General features: G+C 26.9%; 7 protein-coding genes and 1 long non-coding RNA gene across 13 annotated transcripts in view; 4 read left to right on the forward strand and 4 right to left on the reverse strand.

Annotated features, from left to right (window-relative positions):
- The window catches only part of LOC102675922, a 5,902-nt gene extending 4,580 nt beyond the window's left edge, over positions 1 to 1,322 (reverse strand). For both annotated transcript variants that reach the window (XM_006621520.2, XM_006621519.2), the window contains exon 1: positions 1,171 to 1,322. The gene's annotated coding sequence lies outside the window, so the exon portion shown is untranslated. The remainder of the gene's footprint in view (positions 1 to 1,170) is intronic.
- Positions 1,323 to 3,814: 2,492 nt separating this feature from the next.
- Positions 3,815 to 5,029, forward strand: LOC102676298 (proteasome subunit beta type-2-like). Its single transcript, XM_006621522.1, has 3 exons — positions 3,815 to 4,058; positions 4,282 to 4,638; positions 4,750 to 5,029. The coding sequence occupies exons 1-3, from the start codon at positions 3,968 to 3,970 to the stop codon at positions 4,923 to 4,925; spliced, it is 624 nt and encodes a 207-aa protein (XP_006621585.1). The 5' UTR covers positions 3,815 to 3,967; the 3' UTR covers positions 4,926 to 5,029.
- A 466-nt stretch (positions 5,030 to 5,495) lies between these two features.
- LOC116186355 overlaps positions 5,496 to 22,458 on the reverse strand; it is a 24,942-nt gene continuing 7,979 nt past the window's right edge. Inside the window, exon 2 of the long non-coding RNA XR_004151336.1 lies at positions 5,496 to 5,777. This is a non-coding gene — a long non-coding RNA (uncharacterized LOC116186355). The remainder of the gene's footprint in view (positions 5,778 to 22,458) is intronic.
- LOC102675657 (minor histocompatibility antigen H13) lies at positions 5,762 to 7,792 on the reverse strand. Its single transcript, XM_031513380.1, has 6 exons — positions 7,508 to 7,792; positions 7,014 to 7,124; positions 6,854 to 6,936; positions 6,608 to 6,782; positions 6,021 to 6,514; positions 5,762 to 5,932 (listed from the first exon to the last, which is right to left on the reverse strand). Exons 1-6 carry the CDS (start codon positions 7,685 to 7,687, stop codon positions 5,854 to 5,856), a joined length of 1,122 nt encoding a protein of 373 aa, XP_031369240.1. The 5' UTR covers positions 7,688 to 7,792; the 3' UTR covers positions 5,762 to 5,853.
- Positions 8,138 to 11,477, forward strand: LOC102677719 (zinc finger protein 708-like). 2 transcript variants are annotated; one of them, XM_006621535.2, is made up of 3 exons: positions 8,138 to 8,508; positions 8,645 to 9,531; positions 9,599 to 11,477. In XM_006621535.2, the coding sequence occupies exons 2-3, from the start codon at positions 8,875 to 8,877 to the stop codon at positions 11,297 to 11,299; spliced, it is 2,358 nt and encodes a 785-aa protein (XP_006621598.1). In that variant the 5' UTR covers positions 8,138 to 8,508; positions 8,645 to 8,874; the 3' UTR covers positions 11,300 to 11,477. The 2 variants fall into 2 exon arrangements, with proteins under 2 accessions (XP_006621598.1, XP_031369239.1); XM_031513379.1 differs by having other exon boundaries at positions 8,238 to 8,252.
- Positions 8,174 to 22,458, forward strand: part of LOC102676744 (replication protein A 14 kDa subunit-like) — a 16,836-nt gene continuing 2,551 nt past the window's right edge. Inside the window, exon 1 of the mRNA XM_006621527.2 lies at positions 8,174 to 8,178. The gene's annotated coding sequence lies outside the window, so the exon portion shown is untranslated. The remainder of the gene's footprint in view (positions 8,179 to 22,458) is intronic.
- On the forward strand, positions 12,150 to 14,450 carry LOC102677585 (ADP-dependent glucokinase). The gene is made up of 5 exons (XM_006621534.1): positions 12,150 to 12,542; positions 12,673 to 12,960; positions 13,055 to 13,191; positions 13,259 to 13,707; positions 13,783 to 14,450. Exons 1-5 carry the CDS (start codon positions 12,211 to 12,213, stop codon positions 14,023 to 14,025), a joined length of 1,449 nt encoding a protein of 482 aa, XP_006621597.1. The 5' UTR covers positions 12,150 to 12,210; the 3' UTR covers positions 14,026 to 14,450.
- LOC102676979 (zinc finger matrin-type protein CG9776-like) lies at positions 15,085 to 22,330 on the reverse strand. 4 transcript variants are annotated; one of them, XM_006621529.1, is made up of 9 exons: positions 22,156 to 22,330; positions 21,540 to 21,844; positions 21,336 to 21,467; positions 20,682 to 20,847; positions 20,424 to 20,602; positions 19,969 to 20,349; positions 19,482 to 19,587; positions 18,239 to 18,357; positions 15,085 to 18,170 (listed from the first exon to the last, which is right to left on the reverse strand). In XM_006621529.1, exons 2-9 carry the CDS (start codon positions 21,834 to 21,836, stop codon positions 15,801 to 15,803), a joined length of 3,750 nt encoding a protein of 1,249 aa, XP_006621592.1. In that variant the 5' UTR covers positions 21,837 to 21,844; positions 22,156 to 22,330; the 3' UTR covers positions 15,085 to 15,800. The 4 variants fall into 4 exon arrangements, with proteins under 4 accessions (XP_006621592.1, XP_006621591.1, XP_006621596.1 ...); XM_006621528.1 differs by having other exon boundaries at positions 20,424 to 20,605; XM_006621533.2 differs by lacking the exons at positions 21,540 to 21,844; positions 22,156 to 22,330 and adding an exon at positions 20,909 to 20,987.

Here is a 22,458-nt window from a genome sequence, read left to right on the forward strand (position 1 = left end):
AAGATTGTATCGGTAACCTTGATCCGAATGGAGGAGCGATAAAAAAAAGTGATCATGCGTGTAAGGCAAAGAAAGATCGTCGAGCGGTAAGAAAGTGTGTCAGAGCGGTTAAGGTCATCCTGGTAGCACCAGGTAGCCCACTTCTCGATCGAAGCTACCGGTTTGTTGAACTCGAGGGATACCGTTATCTGAAAACGCGGTCGCGACCTACTGTCGTGTTCAATCTCCTAGACTGCAGTCACTGACCTGCTAAACGAAAGACAAACAAATAATATGAGAGGAAAAGGAAAAAGAGAAATGAAAGAAAAGAAAAAAAAAAAAAAAGAAAGAAAAGAATCGAAGAAACCATTGAGATTGTGAAAATTTAATCTAAGTTAAAATTATTTTATTTGAAAATAATAAAATTTTCGACGGATAAAAAACAAATGGAATTTTTGATAAATATTCGAAAGAATTGAAGAAAAGGGTAAAGGAATTGATAGAATAATTGAATACGTTTTAAATTTATACAAGTTTGTTATTTATAAGAAAAGAATTTAAAAAAAATTATCGTCGTTTAATTTACCTTAGATTTATTAGTAAGAGAAAAATTGTATAAGTATATACAAATAAAATTAAAAACTATTTTGAAAGTAAATAGGAAAAATGTTGAAGAAAATACGCCTTTCGAAAACGGTACTTTTCCGGCAACGCCGGAAAGATCACCAACTAATTCTAACTGTAGACAACACCTGTAAAAAAGTACTTTTTATCTGTTAAAAACATGTTTCTTCGTTCGATAATTTTTCAATCCTATTTCAAATTAATTTAAAAGCATTTCTAATTTTATTCTATTAATATAAAACACTCAAGTCCTTTATCTTACTTACTACTATTAAAAGAATAATATTTAAGATCATGTTTAAAATTTTTGTAATTCTACAAACAATTGACTTCTATTTTTGAAAATATATTTTTCTAGTTTTAAATGACACAAGTACGAAAGTAAAGCCATTTATCTAAATTTGAATCGCAAAAAAAAAAAAGTGCTCGTTCGAAATGAAAAATCAATGGTCATTTTATTCATTACCATATAATCAAAGACGATAATAATCACGAAAAAATTTTAAGAATTCGAACGAGGATCGATTAAATCGATTTATTTATTTAAACGTACTGTACTGTACTCACTTCGTTACTTCCAAGTGGACTCCCTTGACACTGACTCTCAGTTCTGAAGATGAAATTCCGTGCGAAGTGTTCTATATAGCTTGCGTACTCACGTGGGGATGAGTTGCACGGCCAATGACCACATACCTTTGGCACTATTTTCAATGGAACGGACCAATCCTCTGCTACTTTAGTCGTTGTCGATCACGAAGGTCTACTTTTCGAATATTCTTCGAGCAGATTTTACGGTTCCGACATTCCATGTGCCTTTTATTTCAAACAAATTCTCTCGTATAAAACAATCCTTCAATTGAACAAATAATTACAAAATTTTTCATTTTTCTTTATTATCTTATATAATTTATTATCATTTATGAACTTAAAAATAGAATTCTCATTATAATTTAAATATATTGGATTTTAATTTAAATATTAAAGAAACATATTCTATTATTTCTTTTAATTATAAGGAATTTATAAGAAATTTATAACTGTTCAGAATCAAGCATATGATAGATTGTTTTTTAATATAATTTTTTCATAAAATTTGTTTGGAAAAAATAAATTTCTTAAATATGTAAAGATCTTTAAAGATCTATTCATAATAATAATTTGAAGAATTTTTTCTTTTAGTTTAGAGAAAGATTCCTTTTCTATTTTTGTTTCTTATCGAAAGTTCTTTTTCTCTAATCATGAATAAGAATTATAATTATATTAAAGATGTCTAAAAAAAAAAAAAGATATTAAGATATTGATATTTATGAATTAAATTAATTATTTCAAAGATTTTTTAAATATATTTCTAAATTTTGTTCAAAAAAAAATAAAAATTGCTATGAATATTAAAATATTTCATATCGATAATCTCTTAATCGCTATCTTATAAATAAATTAAATCAAAACAATAATGCATCGATGATTTGACGTTGGTCTGAGCCATTCACTCGTCCACGGCCAGAGGCTTTCCTTTTCTTCTTGAAGGCCCATTTCACGTTGCGTGCACCCTAGACTAGGCGGTCACGATTCATCATAACTGTTTCAGTAGCGGGATGCTGGAGTCATATCTTCTTATTAGGAGCATCTTACTAATCATCGTATATAGAAACGACCTATACTTTACGAGAAATATAAATCAAACAGTCAGTAAATATATAATATGTTTTTCTCTATTATCTCTATTATCTCTATGTAACTGAAATATTTTCAATTGTATTTAAAAATTCTTTAGTTCGATCTTTCTGATTAACATAATTGATATTATTAATAAACACGTTGTAAAATATAAATTATTAATTTATTTCAAGATCATTAATAATATTTCGTTAGATATTTTGCTGCACATCATAGATATTAATGTAACGGGACTAACGAACGACCTTCAATGAAATGAACTAATTTTGATTGAATCTATTGCAACTATCAATAGTTTACTTTCTTCTTTTTTCTATAATTTATAAAAATATAAAATCAGAGATACTATTAATTCTTAATTTATAATTTATATATATTTATATATATGTATAATTTCTATAATATCAATCTAGACAATTGTTATCAAAAATAGTATATATTTATAAATATACGCATCTTTATCATTTTACAATTACATTGTTTTATTTTTTTAATTATCTTTTCTTTTTTTCTTTTTATATGTTTATCTATTCAATTATTATTAAATAATTCATTGATAAAATGAATTCTATGAAGATATATTTAAAATGCATATATAATGATAATCAAAATAAAAGTAGATTTTTTCAATAAATTAAAATCTCTGAAAAGAATCTCATGTTTTTAGTAACGGGAACTATTTGAAGATTCGTTAGCGACTTTAAGATTCAAAAGAACGGGAATTCATAACACATACATGATTTGGTATAGACATTTTATATATTTGTAAAGTCAGTTTTGTCTCTCTTTTTATTTCTTTGAAATGCCATATCCTGTACTTTAGCAATATCATGTTCGTTCCTACCGAATGAATCTTAAAAAATTATCAGTGTTCCGGCATCTATAATAAAATTGAAAAGAATAAGAAATCCAGTCCGCTATTAGACCTTTACTACTGACACAGAAATGCAATGGTATAACAACGAGCAAGAACCAATCATTTCTGTTCATTTTCTTACCTATTTTCTTTATAACTGTTTACTTCGTCACAACTATAATTATTTTATAATAAATTTAATTAAACTTTAATAAATATTATATATTTTTTATATTTTTTTATATTATTTTGACGAGTAAATTATTCAATATATTTAAATTCTTTTTATTTAAATTCTATATAATTTTTATATTCATTTATTATTTGTCAAAAGCAACTTTTTCCGCGAATAATCTTCACATATTGAATAAAAATAATTAAGAAAAGAATCAACAATTACTTATAAGTAACTATTACAGTTATTTATAACTGACATACAAAATATTGAAATAGCGGGATAACTGATATTGAATGCATTTTATAATTTATATACTGCTTCCTATCTTGCATAATATAAATATATTAATAAATCATTGATTTGAATTTATTAATTTTGATCAGAAATATTATTATTTATTAATTTGATCAGAAATAATTTAATAATTTCGTATTTGAAATAAAAAAATATTATTTAATTTTTTATGATATATTTCTTTACATTTGTTAACCAATTAACTTCAAACAAATTGTAAAAATGCATGCCATTGGATATATAAAACATTGATGATCGACGTTACGATCCTAACCTTATAGTTCGTGACAAGCAATTTTCGGTGTTATTTGATCGTGTTATAAGTCCAAGTGATAGTAAAAAAATAATTATTTATTAAAATGGAATGTTTAATTGGTATTCAATTTAAAGATTTTGTGTTAGTTGCGGCTGATATGACTACAGCTCAATCCATTATGGTTATGAAAAATGGTAAGGAATTATATATGCTTGATTATAACCTGAATGTAATTTGTTTACTTCATTATTACTTCGTTTTGTTCTTTTATTATTGTTTCAATATTAAACTTATATATATATAATTTAGAATAATTAGAATATTTATTTATTTATTTTTTATTTATATATAGAAATAGAATAACAATTTTTTTGCAATAAATGCAAGTCATTTAAATTACTAATTATATTATTTCAGATGAAGAAAAGATTCATAAAATGTCTGATAAGCTTATTATGGCAGTATCAGGAGAATCTGGAGATACTACACAATTTTCAGAATACATAGGGAAGAATATACAACTTTATAAAATGAGAAATGGTTATGAATTATCTCCAAAAGCAGCTGCATTATTTACTAGAAGAAATTTGGCAGATTATCTTAGAAGTAGAACACCATATTTTGTCAATTTATTAATGGCTGGTTATGATGATAATACTGGACCAGAATTATACTTCATTGATTATTTAGCATCATGTGTTAAGGTGCCTTATGCATCACATGGTTATGGAGGCTTTTTCTCTCTTTCTATTTTGGATAGATATCATAAATATGGTAATAAAATAAATATAGAAATCAAATTTATATTGATATTTATTTGAACATAGTAACATCATTGTAAATTCTTTATCAAAAATCTATTATTCATGCTACTTTGTATTATAGATTCAACAGAAGAAGAAGCATATATACTAATGAAACGATGTGTTAGGGAAATACATAAGAGATTGATAGTTAATCTTCCAAACTTTAAGATACAAAAAGTATCTAAGGAAGGTATAAAAGAATTGGAACCTATCACAGCAAAAAATTTGGCAATAGAAGATGCCGATAAAGCATAACGTATCTATTTTTATTTACATTATTTGTAATATTATCAATACAAGAAATAAAGATATTAAAAGTATCTTATACTTATTCTTTGAATAGAAATCTATAAATAATTATTTTAAAAAAATGGATATATAAATGAAAAGAATATAATTTTATTATATTTTCAAAAAATGTTTACAAATTTTTCTAACTATACATATTCTACAAAATTTATTTTTCATAAATTTCATAAATTAAAACAATTATAGATTATAAAAAAATTATATATATCTGATAAAATTACAAGTTCATAAAATAATAATAAATTCAAAGAATTATTTGTAATTGTAATTTTAAATATTTTATAGTTTTAAAAAAATAGACAAAGATTTTTTATCAGAGATTTTAAATCAATTTGACTATACGTCTAATTTTTATGATAACAGATTTTATTTTATATAAGAATAAAAAATTTCAATCTAATTTTTTGTTTTACGGTTGGAAAAATGAAAAATTTTTCAATGAAAATTAATTGATATTTATGATATGCATATTAATCTAAATTCTTATTTACTCAAAATTTTTCTTATAAAAAACAATTTAATTAAAAAAGAGGATATTTATTTCCGTCCTTAGATAACTGCTCTATAAATTATTATTAATCTTTTCATATGTAATTCATTCATGAAAAGCAATACAAATATGAAATAAGTTATAAATCATTGATTCAATTGAATTTAAATATATGGATATTAATTATATTAATAATAACCAAATGATTATTTCACAGTGTGCATGTAAGACAATTACATATTGACACTTTTAAATTTCATGATTGTACAGCTTGAGCATAAGACAAACTATCTTTTTTTTTTTTTTTTCTATATAAGATAAATTTAGAACAATAACAGCATAATAAAAATGCTGAAAATTTTATTACACTGATCACCTTAAATATTATGTATCCTTTTTTATTTCTACTTGTGTTTGAGCCGATTTTTCCGTTTGTATCGTATTAATTGGATGATCTTCATAACTGAAAAAGATGTATGATTTACAATCTATAATGTTTCAAAATAATTTTAAATATGAAAAATATAAATGAAATATTTATTAATACGTACGAAAATAATGCTTTCAAGTCGCCTTTGACTAATGCTAGAAGCAGAGGAGTACCTAAACAAGCAGGTACCAAATATAACAGAGCTGGTTGTGCGTGATTAAATAAATGCATAATGAGCATTGTAGCTAACAGTCCCATGAAATATGCAAAAAATGTCGAATAAAAATAGACATTTGTTTTTCTACTCAAACTATTATCAAATCGCAATAAAAGAGCAATGAAAATTCCTGGCAAAACGATGTCACCTAAACCCAGCATAGCAAAATTGCTAGCTGTAAGTCCTTTCTCCAATATATCTTGAGGAAACACTAACTTAATTGGTACTTCAAACGATCTCGCGACTGTTACCATTACATCTGTACCAAATACCCAAAATGCATCATAAAACAAGAGTCCACAAAGCAAAATACATCCTGTTACAAAATTGTTCACATGTAACAATTCTACACCATTAATCGCAAATGCAATTCCAAATAAATTATTGGCAATCCAATGCTGTAAAATTAAAATAATAATAATAATTAAAAATTGTTTCAACTAAAAATATACTTCTATTTAAAAAAAATTAATATTTGTTAATATTATTACCTTTTTTAGAAAATACCAAGTTCCAATAAGGGAACAACATATTAGACAAACAATATCATGAAGGTTAAATTTATAATTGATAATATGTTCTGCCTTGTCACCTTCACCCCTAGTGAATAATATGTGATAATGAGTTTTTGGAATTGCAGCAGGTACTAGTGATGAAATTAAAGGACTGCAATTATAATTATAATATGTAATTTCAAGACCATTTGAAAAATATAACTATTAAATCTAAAGTTATACCTGGTAAGATGACACAAAGATAAGATTCCTAAGAAAAAAAAATATGCAGCTAAGATTTGATTAACTAACTCCTTGTCAAATATCTGAAAATGATAAAAATGCCTTTAAATTGAATTAAATAAATTTTTTATGTAAATATTATTTATTCATCTCTTCTTACCTTATATAATACATACAGTCCAACTAATGTAATACTGGAAATAAAAGGAAATATTGCTGCTTCTTTGCGAGACATTGTATCTGGCTGTTCTCCACTTTTTTTACATTGTTGCTATTACACATAAAAAATTATTTAATATTTTTTTATTTAAACATAAATATTATTTAATATTTTAAATATATAAATGAATATCATATGAAATATTATATGAATATTTTTTTTAATAAAATTTTAAAAACTTATAATAAAATAAATTTTCAAATTTAATTAATAAGTAGACATTTTATAATGTATACATTCACAAAAAATACATTGTTAGTTTTTAAATTTATTAAATATCATATTAATTGAAAATCAAAAATATTATTTATAGTAAAGATTATTATTATAATATTACTAATTTGAAAATTAATTTAATAATTTTTTTAAAATTAGATAAGACCAAAATTTCTTCGACATACGCGTGTAAAACATATGTCAAACGCGTGGCTAACCTGCTGCTCCTTATGGTGTTTAACAGCTTGGTAACTACCAAAGAAGATAGGTAAAATAGCCATAATTATCAAGCTTCCATAAGCAAGGGCCATTCCCTCAGATGTCGAAGATATTCTTCCCGTAATCGCTTCATTATTTTCACTCGCTTCAGCAGTAATTTCATTTACCTCGCTTGCCATCTTGCACTTATTAATTGGACTGTGTGTAGTCAGTTAGTCAGTTGTATGTAGTCATACAAGTGACACGACTTCAAAAAGAAATCTTTGAAAAAATAATATGAAGATAGATAAATGTACGTTATATTATACAACTATTAAAGTACTAAACAAATAAAAGTTTTATTTATACACAACAAATTTTTGTTATCAATTAATTATTTTGTTAATAATACTTTAGCAAAATATCTTTTTTTTGTAATATATTTATTTTGAATTCAAATAATTATTATTCTATTAATAATTTTTTATGGTTTTTTATTTTAATCTTTTAACATAAATATGATGCAATTTAGCTTTGATATGATTAAAAATATAAATATTTTAATTTATTATTTACATTTTATGTACGATAAAACATTTTATTAAAAATCAACCTTTACATATCTCGACACGTGGACGAATAAACATTATTTGTCTTATACTATAGTACTGTCAAGTTTTATTTTAATAAAGTATTGAGAACTCACGGTGAAAATGACAAATAAGAATTTACAATTGAGTAGTGAAGATTGAAGGAAATTAAAAAGTGGAAAAAATATTTATTATCATTATAAAAATAATTTAATATTTTTTAATATCTTAAATACTAAATGTGAAAAAATTTAATTTTGAAATTATATCTTATAAAGAATGGATAGGTTAAAAATGTACATTGTTTTGTAGTTTAAAAAAAGTGAAAATTTTATTTCAATAGTTTTTTTATTCATCTGTATAAATAAAAATTAAAAATATTTTCTTTATATATAAGTGCTAATGAACTATTATTATCGAACTATTATATGGTATGTTTTAAAAAAATAAAAATCCATTTATTTGTTTTTTTATTTTTAATTTTTTAATATAATATACATACATACGTTTATGTATGTGTGTATATGTGCGCGCGCGTTTTCTTTACATCTTTTATTTTTTTCACAGATACCAGTGAATTAAGAAAGTGAATAATGGACACACTGAAAACAAAAAAGGTATTACAGAAAACATTTAATTTATTATTGGAAACAATCAGTATTAGATCTTCAAAATATAAAATAAAAGTTTGTCAAAAGGTACATATCTTTTTACCTCTGAAGAAAGCACATATTTATAAATTGTGATAAACTATTAAAAACTTATGTAGCTTAAAGAATAATTTTAAAGTTCAAAATATGAGTTCACATTATATTACTATGGAAAAAAAATTATACCATAGAGGACAAATTGATGTAATAGATATGCCAATACAATTAACTTGTAATTACAAGTATTTCCTTGTTTATGAGGATCAAATATCTAGATTTGTTGTGTTAAAAGGTTTACATGGAAACACTGCAAATGAAGTAGCTATAAAGTTATTAGATATATTAGCTATTATTGGAGCACCACAGGTTTTACAAAGCAGCAATGGACGCAAATTTGCAGAAGAAGTTGTACAAGAGTTACGTCTTTTATGGAAAGATTTTATGATACTTCATGGAGAAATTATTGAAACCAATGAACGTAATAGAGATTTTAAAAGTTTGCTTGAATGTTGGATAAAGGAAAATCCGACAAAAACATGGCATGAAGCCCTGGTACATATACAGATTTTTCAAAATTCAACATTTCGATGCGAAAATGGAAAAATTCCTTATGATATATTATTTGGAAAAAATGTACATAATGAGTTTCAAAAACAAACTAATATAATAAATTTAAAAAATAATATATGGACAGAAGAAGAATGGGTTGATCTTTTATCAGACAAACAAAATGATGTTAAGAAAGAAAAAAAGCAACAGCTTATAGAAGACTCTGCCTTTACAAACGTCAAAAATATAAAAACTGTAAGTATAATAATAATCTAATTTTTTATATCCAAGAGTTATAGTAATTATTACTGTAATTCATCAGGCAGAAGAGTGTGAAAGTGAAGATTCTTGCAATGAAGCCAGAGATGAGCTTCAAATGGACACTCCTGATTTTAATTTTGTAAATGTTAAAAGTGAACCTTTAAACATGCATACAGAAGATTCAATATTTGAGGATGAATTAGGAATAGACAACAGAACCAATATAGAAAATCAAATGAATTTAAAATGTAAAATTTGCCAGAAACAATATATGAAACCTGGTCATTTAAAGAATCATATGAGAACACATATAAAGGGGAAAAAGTTTGAATGTAAATTATGTAACAAAACATTTCATGTTCTAAGTTTATATGAGAAACATATGCGGCAATCTCATAATCAAAATAAATTGTCTAGTTTCAATAGAAACAGAAAAAATAGAAATTCACAAGATGAAATAACATTGACCACAAAATTATCTAAGTTAAAAAGTTTTTCAGATTTAAATATTGATGGAACACAATCCAATGAAGCAAATGATTGTCCAAAAGCAATAAAAAGTTTAAATCTTCTTAAAGAAAGGAAAAGAATTACTGTAGACAATCGTTCTATGAAAATAAATGGAGAGCCAAGTCTGAAATGTTCATATTGTAATCAAAAATTTAATTTTCCTAGTGTATTAAAAAGGCATATGCGATCTCACACAAACGAAAGACCCTATATTTGTGAAATTTGTAATAAAAGTTTTAAACAATTAGGTCATCTTAGTCAACATTCATTAACGCACAAAGATTATCGTTCTTTTCATTGTGCGGTTTGCGGAGTGAAATTTGAATCATTGAGTTCATTAAAAATCCATACTCAATCGCATAAAGAAAATTACATTATGAAAACTAAAGAGGCTTTCCGTTTATTTGAATGTGATAATTGTAAAAAGGTATTTACCACTAAAAGTGTTTTGGAACGACACATACTTACTCATTCTCATGAACGTCAATTCCCATGCGTAATCTGTGGAAAAAGATTCAAACAAGCAGGACATGTGAAGTCTCATATGTTAGTGCATACAGGTGAACGCAAATTCGAATGTTCAATTTGTAAGAAGAGATTTAGTCTTTCAAATTCTTTAAAGAAACATATGTATGTACACAATGGAGAAAAACCGTATCAATGCGATGTATGTGGTGCACGATTCCTTGAAAAAAGAAATCTAAACGGACATTTAATGACTCATACAAATGAGCGTCCATTTCGCTGTAAAATTTGCGGAAAACGATACACTTTAGCAGATACTTTACGTCGACATATAAGTGCTGCACACGAAGATGGACGTACATATCAGTGTGAGATTTGTGCAAAAATGTTCAAACAACTTGCTCATTTGTCCGTTCATAAAAAAGTACACAACGATGAACGACCATTCCAATGTCATTTATGCGAAAAGAATTTTAAACATAAAAACGTGCTTAAATCTCATTTGGCCATTCATGCAAATGTGAGGCCATTCGAATGCGATATATGCAAAGCTACATTTGTAAGAAAAACAAATTTACAAACACATATTGCATCAGCTCATATGAATGAAAGACCATATGTTTGTACTATTTGTGGAAAACGATTCAAGCAGATTAGTCATTTAAATGGTCATGTAGTAGTGCATAGCAATTTAATGCCTTATCAATGCGATTTCTGTGATCGACGATGTAATAGACTTGATAATTTAAAAAAACATATGCGTCTTCATACAAAAAATAAAGAATAAACAGTATAAAGTAATTTTCTGATAAAAGATGTGACATTTCAAATTGTTCAAAATAAAATTATCTAAATTTAAATCTATATATGTTATTAGTAAAGAGTCGATTTTAGGAGCTTCCACTTTTTATTTGTAATAACTACTTTTCATTAACTTCAAATTTATTATTTACTTACAATTTATTTGTAATTCTATGTGATTAGTATATGCTATATATTAGTATATGCTTATAGATTTTGAATATTTTTATATCTTATAAGGAATCTCAAATACTTAAAATCTTTATTCTTTTGAAAGAAAAAATTTACATCTTAAATAATTTTAAATAAATTTTAGGATGAAGTCACATAAGTATTAAAATTTTATTGAAATTTCAAAAGAATATAATCATATATTTTAATGTATTTCTTTTTTGTATTTTACTAATTAATATCATATATTTTTTATTTTTTTATTATATTGCAATTTAAAAATTGTAATCAAAATTATATAATTGTATTATATAAATATAAAAAAGATAAATTTCTAAATCGAGAATAAATTTTTAAGATTTATACATGTATGTATTCTAAAATGTTTTATGTTCAATGGAATTTATAGATTAAATTGCGCTAATTGATTATATGTTGTTTTTTAAATAAATACTACTAAAAAAAAAATGTATTTTTATTTTTTAAACTTATATTTATTTGATATTTTATTTCAAATTTATATCTTATTTCAAGAAATTAAGTGCAAAATAAATATATTTTCAATTCTTTATTTAAAACATAAGAAAGTAATATTAAAATAATATAATATGATAAACAAAATTAAATATTTATAGTCAACTAATAAAAAAAATACTAACGCATTGATTAGATTGTAAGAACTCGGTGATAACAGCGCTTAATTCATTGTTCTCATACCAGTTCGAAATGGGGTATAACAAGGGATTAAAATTAGGTACAGCGTTTACCATATTAATAGTTTTAGTTGCAATTTATTATAGAAATTCGGAAAATGTTCTCCAAAAACGTTTGCAAGCTTTGATTCATGGTTTAGAAAAACTTGAAAATAAACATGTGATGACTTCACGACCAAAAGTAGCAATAGGTTATGGTGTATGTACTGATGTATATGTCAATGCTAAAGATTTATTGAATTATTCTGAAAAAATTGGGCAACCGCAACATTTCGATGAAATCAATACAGAATTAGAACTTTTAAAAAGTTTTGCCTATTATTTTCGTCATGGAGCTGCTGCAGAGTAAAATTTTTTTTATATAAATTTTATATATTTTAATAAAAAATTTTTTTTTATTTAAAATTTTATTTAAATAATTTAAAATAATTTAATTTATTAAAATTTTATTTTTATAAAATATATTTTTTTTTAGAAGATACATGGCAAATAGAACATTATTTGATGAACTTGTTACCAAAGCTCGTTCATTTCCTTCTTCTTATACTACTATTGGTGGTAATGCAGCAATTATGGCACTAAGATTTGCAAGAGAAGGATGTGATGTGACACTTGCTGCAAAATTAACTAGATCCTTACATCAAATGATACCACAAGTTATTAATATCGTAGGAGGTGAAGTGAAAAGAGATGACATTCACTTAGTAATAGAATATAAACATGGAGATATTTGGGGTCCATATTCTAGTGCCAGAGCTAATAGGTATAATACTTAAAAAGCTTTGGAGAAAATTATATGAAAATATATATGATCATAATAGATCTCCCTAAATAAGTATACCTAAACTATTTCATAGGTACATAATTCACAATGATGCTAATAATCCTAGGATTAGTTCTCTTGATGCATTTGATAATCTTTTGTTAATGTATGAGCCTAATTTACTTGTTATTAGTGGTCTACAAATGATGGATAATTATCCATTTCCCGAAGGTAATTAAAATTTTATTTTTGATTATAAGTTTTATATAAATTTAATAAAATATTTATTAAAATACAGGTGATAGACAAAAACTTTTATATAAGATAAAAAAGCAAATGATGAATCGATCTGTATCAACTAAAATTCACTTTGAAATGGCTTCATTTGCAGAAGATAAATTTCTTTTTGAATTATGTGATTCGATAATACCATATGCTGATAGTTTAGGAATGAATGAACAAGAAATAGCTAATTTGCATAATGCAATGTATTATGGAAATATTTCATTAGTCGCAAATTCAACGCCACGTATAGCAACAGTTTTAGATCAAATGCGAACATTATTTAAATTGATACGTATGAGAAGCAAAACTATTGAAAATTCTCGAGAATTAACTAGAATTCATGTACATACATTAGCCTATCAAGCTATATTTACTGTTAAAAGTTCTATATGGAAAAATACTATGGCTGCAGCAGCTAAAGCTTCACTGACAGCTCATAGACATGTATGTGCAACAAGTTATGTAAGTAAATAATTGTTTATAATTCATTAATTATGGAATTAAAATCAGTATATGTATATTTATACATAATTTCAGGTAGACATTAAAAAAGCCGCGTTGATTTTAGATGATAGTTTTTCGACATCAATTGTCGATGGTACTCGGATAGCTCTAGATATTGATAAACCAGTATCTTGTTGGGATGAAATATTAAAAATAGGAAACAAAGATATCCCTATTCAAGTATGTGTTGCACCAGTATTAGTTTGTACTGAAGCGGCGCAAACTGCTGGCGGTGGAGATAATATTTCAAGTGCGGGTCTTGTATTACAAATCTAAAGTATTTTATATTTTCAAAATAGTTGAATGACACTGAATTTTCGTATTAGTTTAAGGTAATCACGAAATCTAAAATATTAGATTTCTTTATATCATCAGCTTTGAAATTCTAAATTATAGAATTCATTCCATAAAATATCATTCCATTATGGTCCAAAACATTTTCTGATAGACATATGTTTAGAAATTAAAAAATGACATTATTTTGTTATTTTATTCTGTTAAGGAATATGTTAAAAATCAACAAAGCTTAGAATTAGTATCAGAATAATGATATTAATGATTTTATCTATTTATATATCTTAATTTAAATACATAAAAATATGTAGGTATTTTATCTTTTCATGCATAATAAAAGACATATTGGAATCGTGCATAATATCGAATGATATCAAAAAGAAAGTAATAAAAAAATTTTATATATATATATCTCAGAGTTTTTAGTATAATTTATATATATATATATTTGAAGTAACTTTTAACTAAATATTATTTCGTGCATAAGTTGTTTTAATAATCATTTTTAAAATTGAACTAATAAATTACTATTATAATTTGTGTCATATATATATATATATATGTTTTTTTTTCATTTGTTTCATTTCTGTATATATATATTTTCTATGTTTATACATTTTACATAATATTATTAACATTATCATCATAATATATTGATATGAAAATAATATTATATTTCAAAATAATTCTTAAATATTTAAGAAATTGTGAAATATTGTGTATCAATATTAGACACACATACACACATACGTGTATTACTTATTTTCAATATACATATAATTCATGTATAATATAAATGTGCCACGCAAAATTTATATTTCATATTTAATGATTATTGACAAAAAAATTTTATATTATTAAGTTATCTATTGTATAGAGATCATGTATTTTCAAAATCAAATTGTTTTTTATATATGTGTGAGAGAGGGAGGAGAGAGAGAGAGAGAAAGAGAAATATAGCATTTAAAAAGATACATAAAATAATTTTCAAATGAAAAAATGAAATACAAAGAAAAAATAAACAAAGCATAGTTTAATAGCATAGGGCAATAAAAATGTTTTTTTGTATTACTTAATTGTATAACATCAAGTCTTATTTCACATAATTTCGTTATTTATTGATGAAATATTATTTATAAATCAATCAATTTTACACTTTAAATTTTTTTCTAAACACTGTCTTTATACTGCACTTAATAACATTGAATGTAAATATGTTTTCAATAATTAAAAACATTGATTACTTACATGTCTAAAGTAATATTTTTAATAGTTTTATGCACAAATAGAAATTTAAGTTTTGACGTATGCCCAAGATATACATATATGTATATACCTGAATTAAAAAATAATTATATGACATTGCAGTTTAATTTTTGCAAATTCTTAAGTATATCTTGAAATACTTTTCGTCAAAATTAGATGAAAGCTGTATATTCAATAAAAAATAGTAAATATTTCATAAGATTATTCCATTCTATTATTTCATTGAGGCAATACTATAGTATTGATTCGTCACTAATATGCAAAAGAGAAACATTTACTATTTCCCATTTAAAATACTAGTTTATATAATTATACAATTCGATTTTAATATACTTATATAAATTTTACCACAAGGAATTACTACCAATTCATTATTTTTCAATTAACAATTGTTTCAAAGAAAAAGGGTAAATAATCAACGTGACTTTTAACGCTAGATCCTTATCAAAAGAATATCTGAGGCTGAAAACATTATGAATTTATAAAAAATTTTATAGAATTGTATCTCCTTCATCAATGCCTAACATTTTCAAATCATCTGGTCCAGGTTGAGTATCTACTTCTGTCTCCGCTTGAGTAATTTCTGGTGGCGGTTGATCCATGTACTCTGGCCCATATCCCACACACCCTAACATACTATACATTGATGCATACATAATGCTACTTTCTTGTTGATTTTGTTGTTTCGTTTCTGTTTCCTCCTTTGGAAAAATAATATTTAGTGCTTCTTGCAAATCATCAGGCAGAGGAATGCTTGGATCAGTTCGTTTTTCAGCAGGTTCCGGTATATCAGAAATATCTTGTGTAGTATTTTCTATAGTCGGAAGCGGAGGTGGTGGAGGATTTTGATGATTTTGTACGAAAGGAGGTACAGTGGGCATTTGAGGTGGTGGATTCGTCATGAAAGGAGGATGACTTTGTACCGGTGGACGTACTGTTTGATGAGGAGGGAATCGTGGTTGACCTTGAACGAATGGGGGTGGATTAGTCATAAATGGTGGTGGAGGTCGATTTGTTGGAAATTGTGGTCTGCTTTGCACTGTTTGTTGTGATTGTTGTTGTTGTTGTTGTTGTTGTTGTTGTTGTTGCTGCTGCTGCTGCTGTTGTTGTTGCTGTTGCTGCTGCTGCTGCTGTGATGTAGTTGAGAAAGATGGTGGTGGTCTATTTAGAGGAGGTGGAGGATGTGGAGGTAAAGGTAATTTGGATATACTGTGCGTTTGTTTTTGCTGCTCCATCATTGGTTCTTCTATTACTGTTTCCTCAGATTGATCTTCAATTTCCATATCAACTACTTGTTGTGTAGGTTTTGTTTCATTCAACACTGGTGGTGGTGGAGCTACTAATATTTTCATTGGTTGATTTTTATTGTTTTGGGATGCATTGAGCGTATTATTACTAGCATTATTATTATTATTCGCTGCGGCGATAATGGTGCTATTATTACTACTGTTGGTAGCATTATTATTACCCAAATTTATTGGAGTTGCAAGTTTGGTGATATGTACCACACCAGGTGGATTAATAATTTCATTGGGAACTTTTGGTGTATCTTCAAATTTACTTTGTTGGTAAGGAAGAGGAGTAATATCTTTTTCAGGTAACTTTGGTTCTTCAGCTTTCTTTTTAAATAATGGTAATCTACCAATGAAAGGTAATTTACCTTTCGATACCTGAGGTGCCGATTTTTTAGTTTGTATATTACCCTTTTTAGATTTAGATGCAGATTCGTTTGTTTTCTTTTCAAACTTGGACTCGTCGTTAGATGAATTATCGTCTCTTCTATCTTTACTATATTTATCATAACCCCTTTTTGGACTATCACGCCAACTTCTTTCGCGTCGTGGAGAATCGTTACTATCTCGTTTTCTTCGATCATCGTAATAATCTCTTTCCCGATCTCTATCTCTGTCCCTGTCTCTTTCCCTATCTCTATCCCTATCCCTATCACGATCTCGATCTCTATCTCGTCCACGTCTTCTTTCATACCTGCTACTATAACGATCATATTTATCTTCTCGTCTATCATATTTTCTATCACGATCATCTTTATATCTATCGCTGTCCCGTTCTCTTTCATCTTCTTTTTCCATAGACTTATTTTCCGGCGGTTTCACAGTCATATTGACTTGCTGCTTCGTCCAGAATCCCATATGTGGTTTAGGCATTTCTTCCGGTTTTGGTAACTCAATTGGTTTATTGGCTATAGGTTGTGGTTTTTCTTCTTCCTTCTTTATCCAAAAAGGTTTTGGAGGTTCTTTCGGTCCCCAAGCTTCCAAATTTTCCGGTTTTGATTTGTTTGAGAAAGATGTCTGTTCCTGTTCGTCTTCTTCTTCTTCAATTGTCTTCTCTTGACTCAATCTTCGATTACTAATTGATTTCATTTCTTCTTCTTGTTTAGCTTTCAATTTGTCTCTGATTGAATTCAACAATTGTCTGTCATCAGTTTCTACTGGTTGTGGCTCTGGAGTTGGTGGTTGATTCAAATGCTGCGCCATTTTTGACCAATGTCCTTTTAATTTTATTCGATGATAATCTATTTCTTCATTTAGTATCGCTTGTGTTGATGCTTTCATTTTATTTCGCATAGCAACACGAATGCTCTTGGACATATCTTGATCGGAGTCTGTATCCGAATTTTCTGATTCACTGGAACTGTCGCTGCCACTACTTCTGTTTCTTCGTTTCTTAGATTTTTTCGATTTTTTTTTACTTTTTTTCGATTTCTTCGATTTTGGTGGTGGATCATCATCTTTATGTTTTTGTAATTCCATTTGTATCTGCTTATGTTTCTCTTCTGAAAATGCTTTTTCACGATCTGCCATCCAATCGGTTTCCCAATGTGGATTTTGTTCCACAAAACGCTAGATAAAATTGTTACTTAATAAATTTTAAATTTTCATTTAAAAAAGCTTTGTAATTAAAAACTTACAGAATAGTTCTCAGAATGTTGTTTAGATTTCAAGTGCAAACTCGCACAATGAAGATCGCCGATCCAGGAATCGCAAAGCTTACAGTACCATGCCGTTGCAGCACTGAAGAACTGTAAACCTATAAGCAAATAATTTAACACTTAGCATTACTTAAGCTTTGAAAATGGTAAACAATTTAAGTTCATAAAGAATGACCTTATATTCTGCCACGACACATTCATGTCACTGAAAACAAAAATAATATATATTAAAAGATGCTCAACAAATAGTTGATAACATTATTCTTCCGTAGTCTCCCACGATGAATTCTAGAAGAAAAAAGGATAGGAAAAAAATTATGTTTTATTCATACAAATATATCACAATAATATTACAAATAAAATGAAAATAATAATTACATAAAGCAACATAATATGAAACTTTTACACATACTGCAATTGCCTTTTGTAACTTTCTTTTAACTTTTATTATTATTGAAAGTTAAGAATTAAAGTTACTATAAAATTTATATGTATTTTTTAAGATCAATTGGCATTTACAGTACGTTTGACAAAAATATTTTGATTTATAATATATAAGTTATTTATAAGTATAACAGATATATTAAGTAAAATAAATGACACGAGTGATAAACACAATTTACACATCTTCGTTATTTATATTCATACACGCACCAGCATTATAACATTGATTTATATAAATATTTTCACATAGATAAAATCTTCTTTTGTTCATTCTTGACTATAAATGGACCTATGTACGATGAATCGACGAACAGTACACTTTTGAAGAATAATTTAAATAATTCAATTATAGAAGCTGAAATATCTGAAATTGCCCGAAAGTGTGCTCCTCGAGTCCATTTAAAATCCAGTGCATCTCTATGGTGTTTATATCGTTGCTACAAAATTTGCTGCTAACATTGCGATGTAGACAAAACACTTCGCGAAGATAAAAAAAATCGTTCCGCGTATAAATTATTAAACGATTTTCACAATCATTTGATACATATTATTTTTATTATATTATAATTTAAGAAAAAAAGAAAGCGAGAAATATTTAAAGCATAGCTATTTTTTTTGCGTACATAAATTGACTTTGCAAGTCAATATGTTAATGCAGACAAATTTTTGAGCAAACCATAGCTGTAGATCTCTTCAATACATACCGGACACCACAGTGTCTGTGCACAAGCTACGGAATTGTATTCTATTAGTAATTATCCACTGAAATGAACCATACCTTTAATAGGTGTTCTTTTCGTTGGTAGTCCAGGATAATAGGGCACTTCCTTTTCCGTTCCTTCTCCATTGCGCTCATGCCAGGGCATATCAACTATCTTGCGTTCCTGTTGCAGGGAATGAAATATTAGTTATAATGTTTCCTATAATATTATATAAATATTCGGTGGTACTTTTTAATGAGACATTATTATGGTACATTAATCAGACTATGTACCAAGTACCTGCAGGTCGATTGTTACTGTAATATATCATCCTTATATAAATATAGTTCAAATTAGAAATACATAGTCTTAACCGAATCCGTTTGTTCTCTCACAATGTAAATCAATTATCAGTTAGATTTTTCTGCATCCTGTTCTAATGATTATAAAAGTTATTTGTAAAAACGATTTTCAATTAAAAATTTCTACATTGAATTATTGAAAGTGCCTATACCAAAGCTGAGTTTTACTAAGACTCTATTATTAGAATAATAAGCAACTTACTAAGCAAGCTTCTTTGTGCTCATTGCTATGCAGATGATTCAAATATTCCTTTGCCGTTTTAGGAAATATATCGCAGACTTTACACCAATGCATTTCTGGATCATAATGTACGAAATTGTACATAGGTTTAGAATCTTCAGGAGATCTTCGTTCTTTCGAATCTCTTTCAATTTTGGATTCCTTGTCAGAGTCAGATACCGATGATCTATCAGGTGATTCCGATTTTCCTTTCGGAAAGTCTTCCTTGGGACTTCTTGAACGTTTGTTAATTTCTAATTTAAACTTGCTTCTCAAATCATCGACAGTAGCTTTGTCTCCTATAATTCCGGTAAGCATATCGATTACGTTATGTATCGATTTCATTTTATTTTGTATTTCAATCTGTAAATTAATAATTATTGCACAATAAAAAATTATTAAAATATATCACTCATTTTGTATAAATTATTACATACCTGCAACTTTTGATTTTCTTTTATAATACGATTATTCTCTCGTCCACCTTCTTTACCAATTTCATCGCATTGTTGTCGTAGAATCTCCAGTTCACGCTGTAACGTAGTAGATTTCTTAACATATTCTTCCCGTTGTTTAGCCAAAGTTGCTTTTTGTTGCTTTACTTCCGCTGCGATCGCTGCTGGGCATGGAATGTAAAAATATGTTAAAATAATATTAATTAATAAATTTTTGTGGAAATAAAATAAGAGATTCACCTTCCTTCTTGGCATCTTCTGGTCTTGCCAAGGATGATACTAATCCAGAAGTACCACTATCCATTGGTCTTGACGATTCTTGTTGGGATGTTAGTGTGGGAGGAGGTGGTGGCTGTTGATTGTTATAAGCTACCTGATTCCCTTGCCAATTTGGTGGTGGATAATCCTAACAAAATAAATATACATTTGATATAAAATATTCAAACAATATTTTTATCAAACCTTACCTTTATTTGTCCATACTCAAATCAGAACTTTGGATAATACACGGAAGATTCTTGAAGATGAATCATCTGGTCAATAATACTGGTTTCCAATGTCGATGCCAATAAAATAAACAACGCGAACGTTATACTTACGAGGGGATTCACAATATTTCGCGATTCAAAAGAACATAATGTTCATCCCCCAAAAAATGAACAATACTACCAAATATTATTCAAAACACTTTGGTAGTGTACGTAATAATTTTATAATTACTCTTATAAGTTTATACAATGCGATTAAACCTATGAATAGGTAATCAATCCAAAAGTGATAATATTTAATTGTATTGCTTCAACTGCAATACAATTTTAATTGTCACAATATAAGCTGATCATTCTCATACAACATACTCCTTGCAATTAATATATTATCTTTCAAAAAACTTACACTGCGATAACCAGTGGGTTGCTGGTAACTGTAGTCATAGCCTTGTCCATAATTATAGTTGTAGTTATTATATCCTTGGTTGTAAGCAGGCAAAGGTGGTGGAGGTTGACTGGTGTTTGGAGGTGGAGGTGCCTAAAAAATAAATATATATCATTTATATAATGATTTATTTATTTAATTTTTCTTGGTTTATGTTAGATTTACCTGATATTGATTATGAACTGCTGGAACATAACCACCAGTATTAGCTGGATTAGGAGTAGAAGCTTGAGACTGAGATGTAGTTTGTTGTTTCCAATCTTGTTGTGAACGACTAGAATCTTTTCTTCTTCTATCTCTAGAACTAGAACGTGATCTTCTATCTCTAGATCGAGATCTACGATATCTACTTCTTCTTGGAGATGGAGATCGGTCATACTTTCTTGATCTTCTTCTATGAGATGAATCTTCTGAGTCTGCACTAGGGCTCCTTGGTCCTTTACGTCTTGATTCTTGCTCCATTTTTCAATCTCAATTTGTAAAAAAATATATTAATCAAAATTATCAGGTTATGTTATAATAAGAAATTTTTATTCAGCGATAAATAATAAAAAATATATCAATAGTATAATCGTATGATACAATTTTAATGATAATAATAATGTTATTGTCCTATAAATTTCGATGGTTTTATATTCATGATAAAATTTAACGATTCTAACCACTATATGTATTAGCAATGAGAAGAAATTTTAAATGTCGCATTGCAGCCATTGTTATCCCATCGATAAAACATAGTCGATATTTTTTTGACATATTAACCGTTATGAAAAATATTTACCTTTCTTAACGATTGCTTTATAATTTTAGTACTGTGTTCTCGGTAAGTACTGGCGTAAGATAACGAAAATAGAATATACTCCAATTCTTTTAAGAATCATTCATACGACATAACGTAGACCAAAAAACGAATGGAAGAAGCCGCTATGACTATAGGTAAAATACATAGAAATAGAAATCTTAGATGGTAAAACTCAAATTGTTATTTATATTCACATAATAAACTATGATGACCAACTTTAAAAAAAAATTTACTATATTTTAAAAATTAAATTTTAGATAAAAATACATTTAATGTATATAT

Source organism: Apis dorsata, unplaced genomic scaffold, assembly GCF_000469605.1.
Source record: "Apis dorsata unplaced genomic scaffold, Apis dorsata 1.3 scaffold_631, whole genome shotgun sequence".
Classification (NCBI taxonomy): Eukaryota; Metazoa; Arthropoda; class Insecta; order Hymenoptera; family Apidae; genus Apis; species Apis dorsata.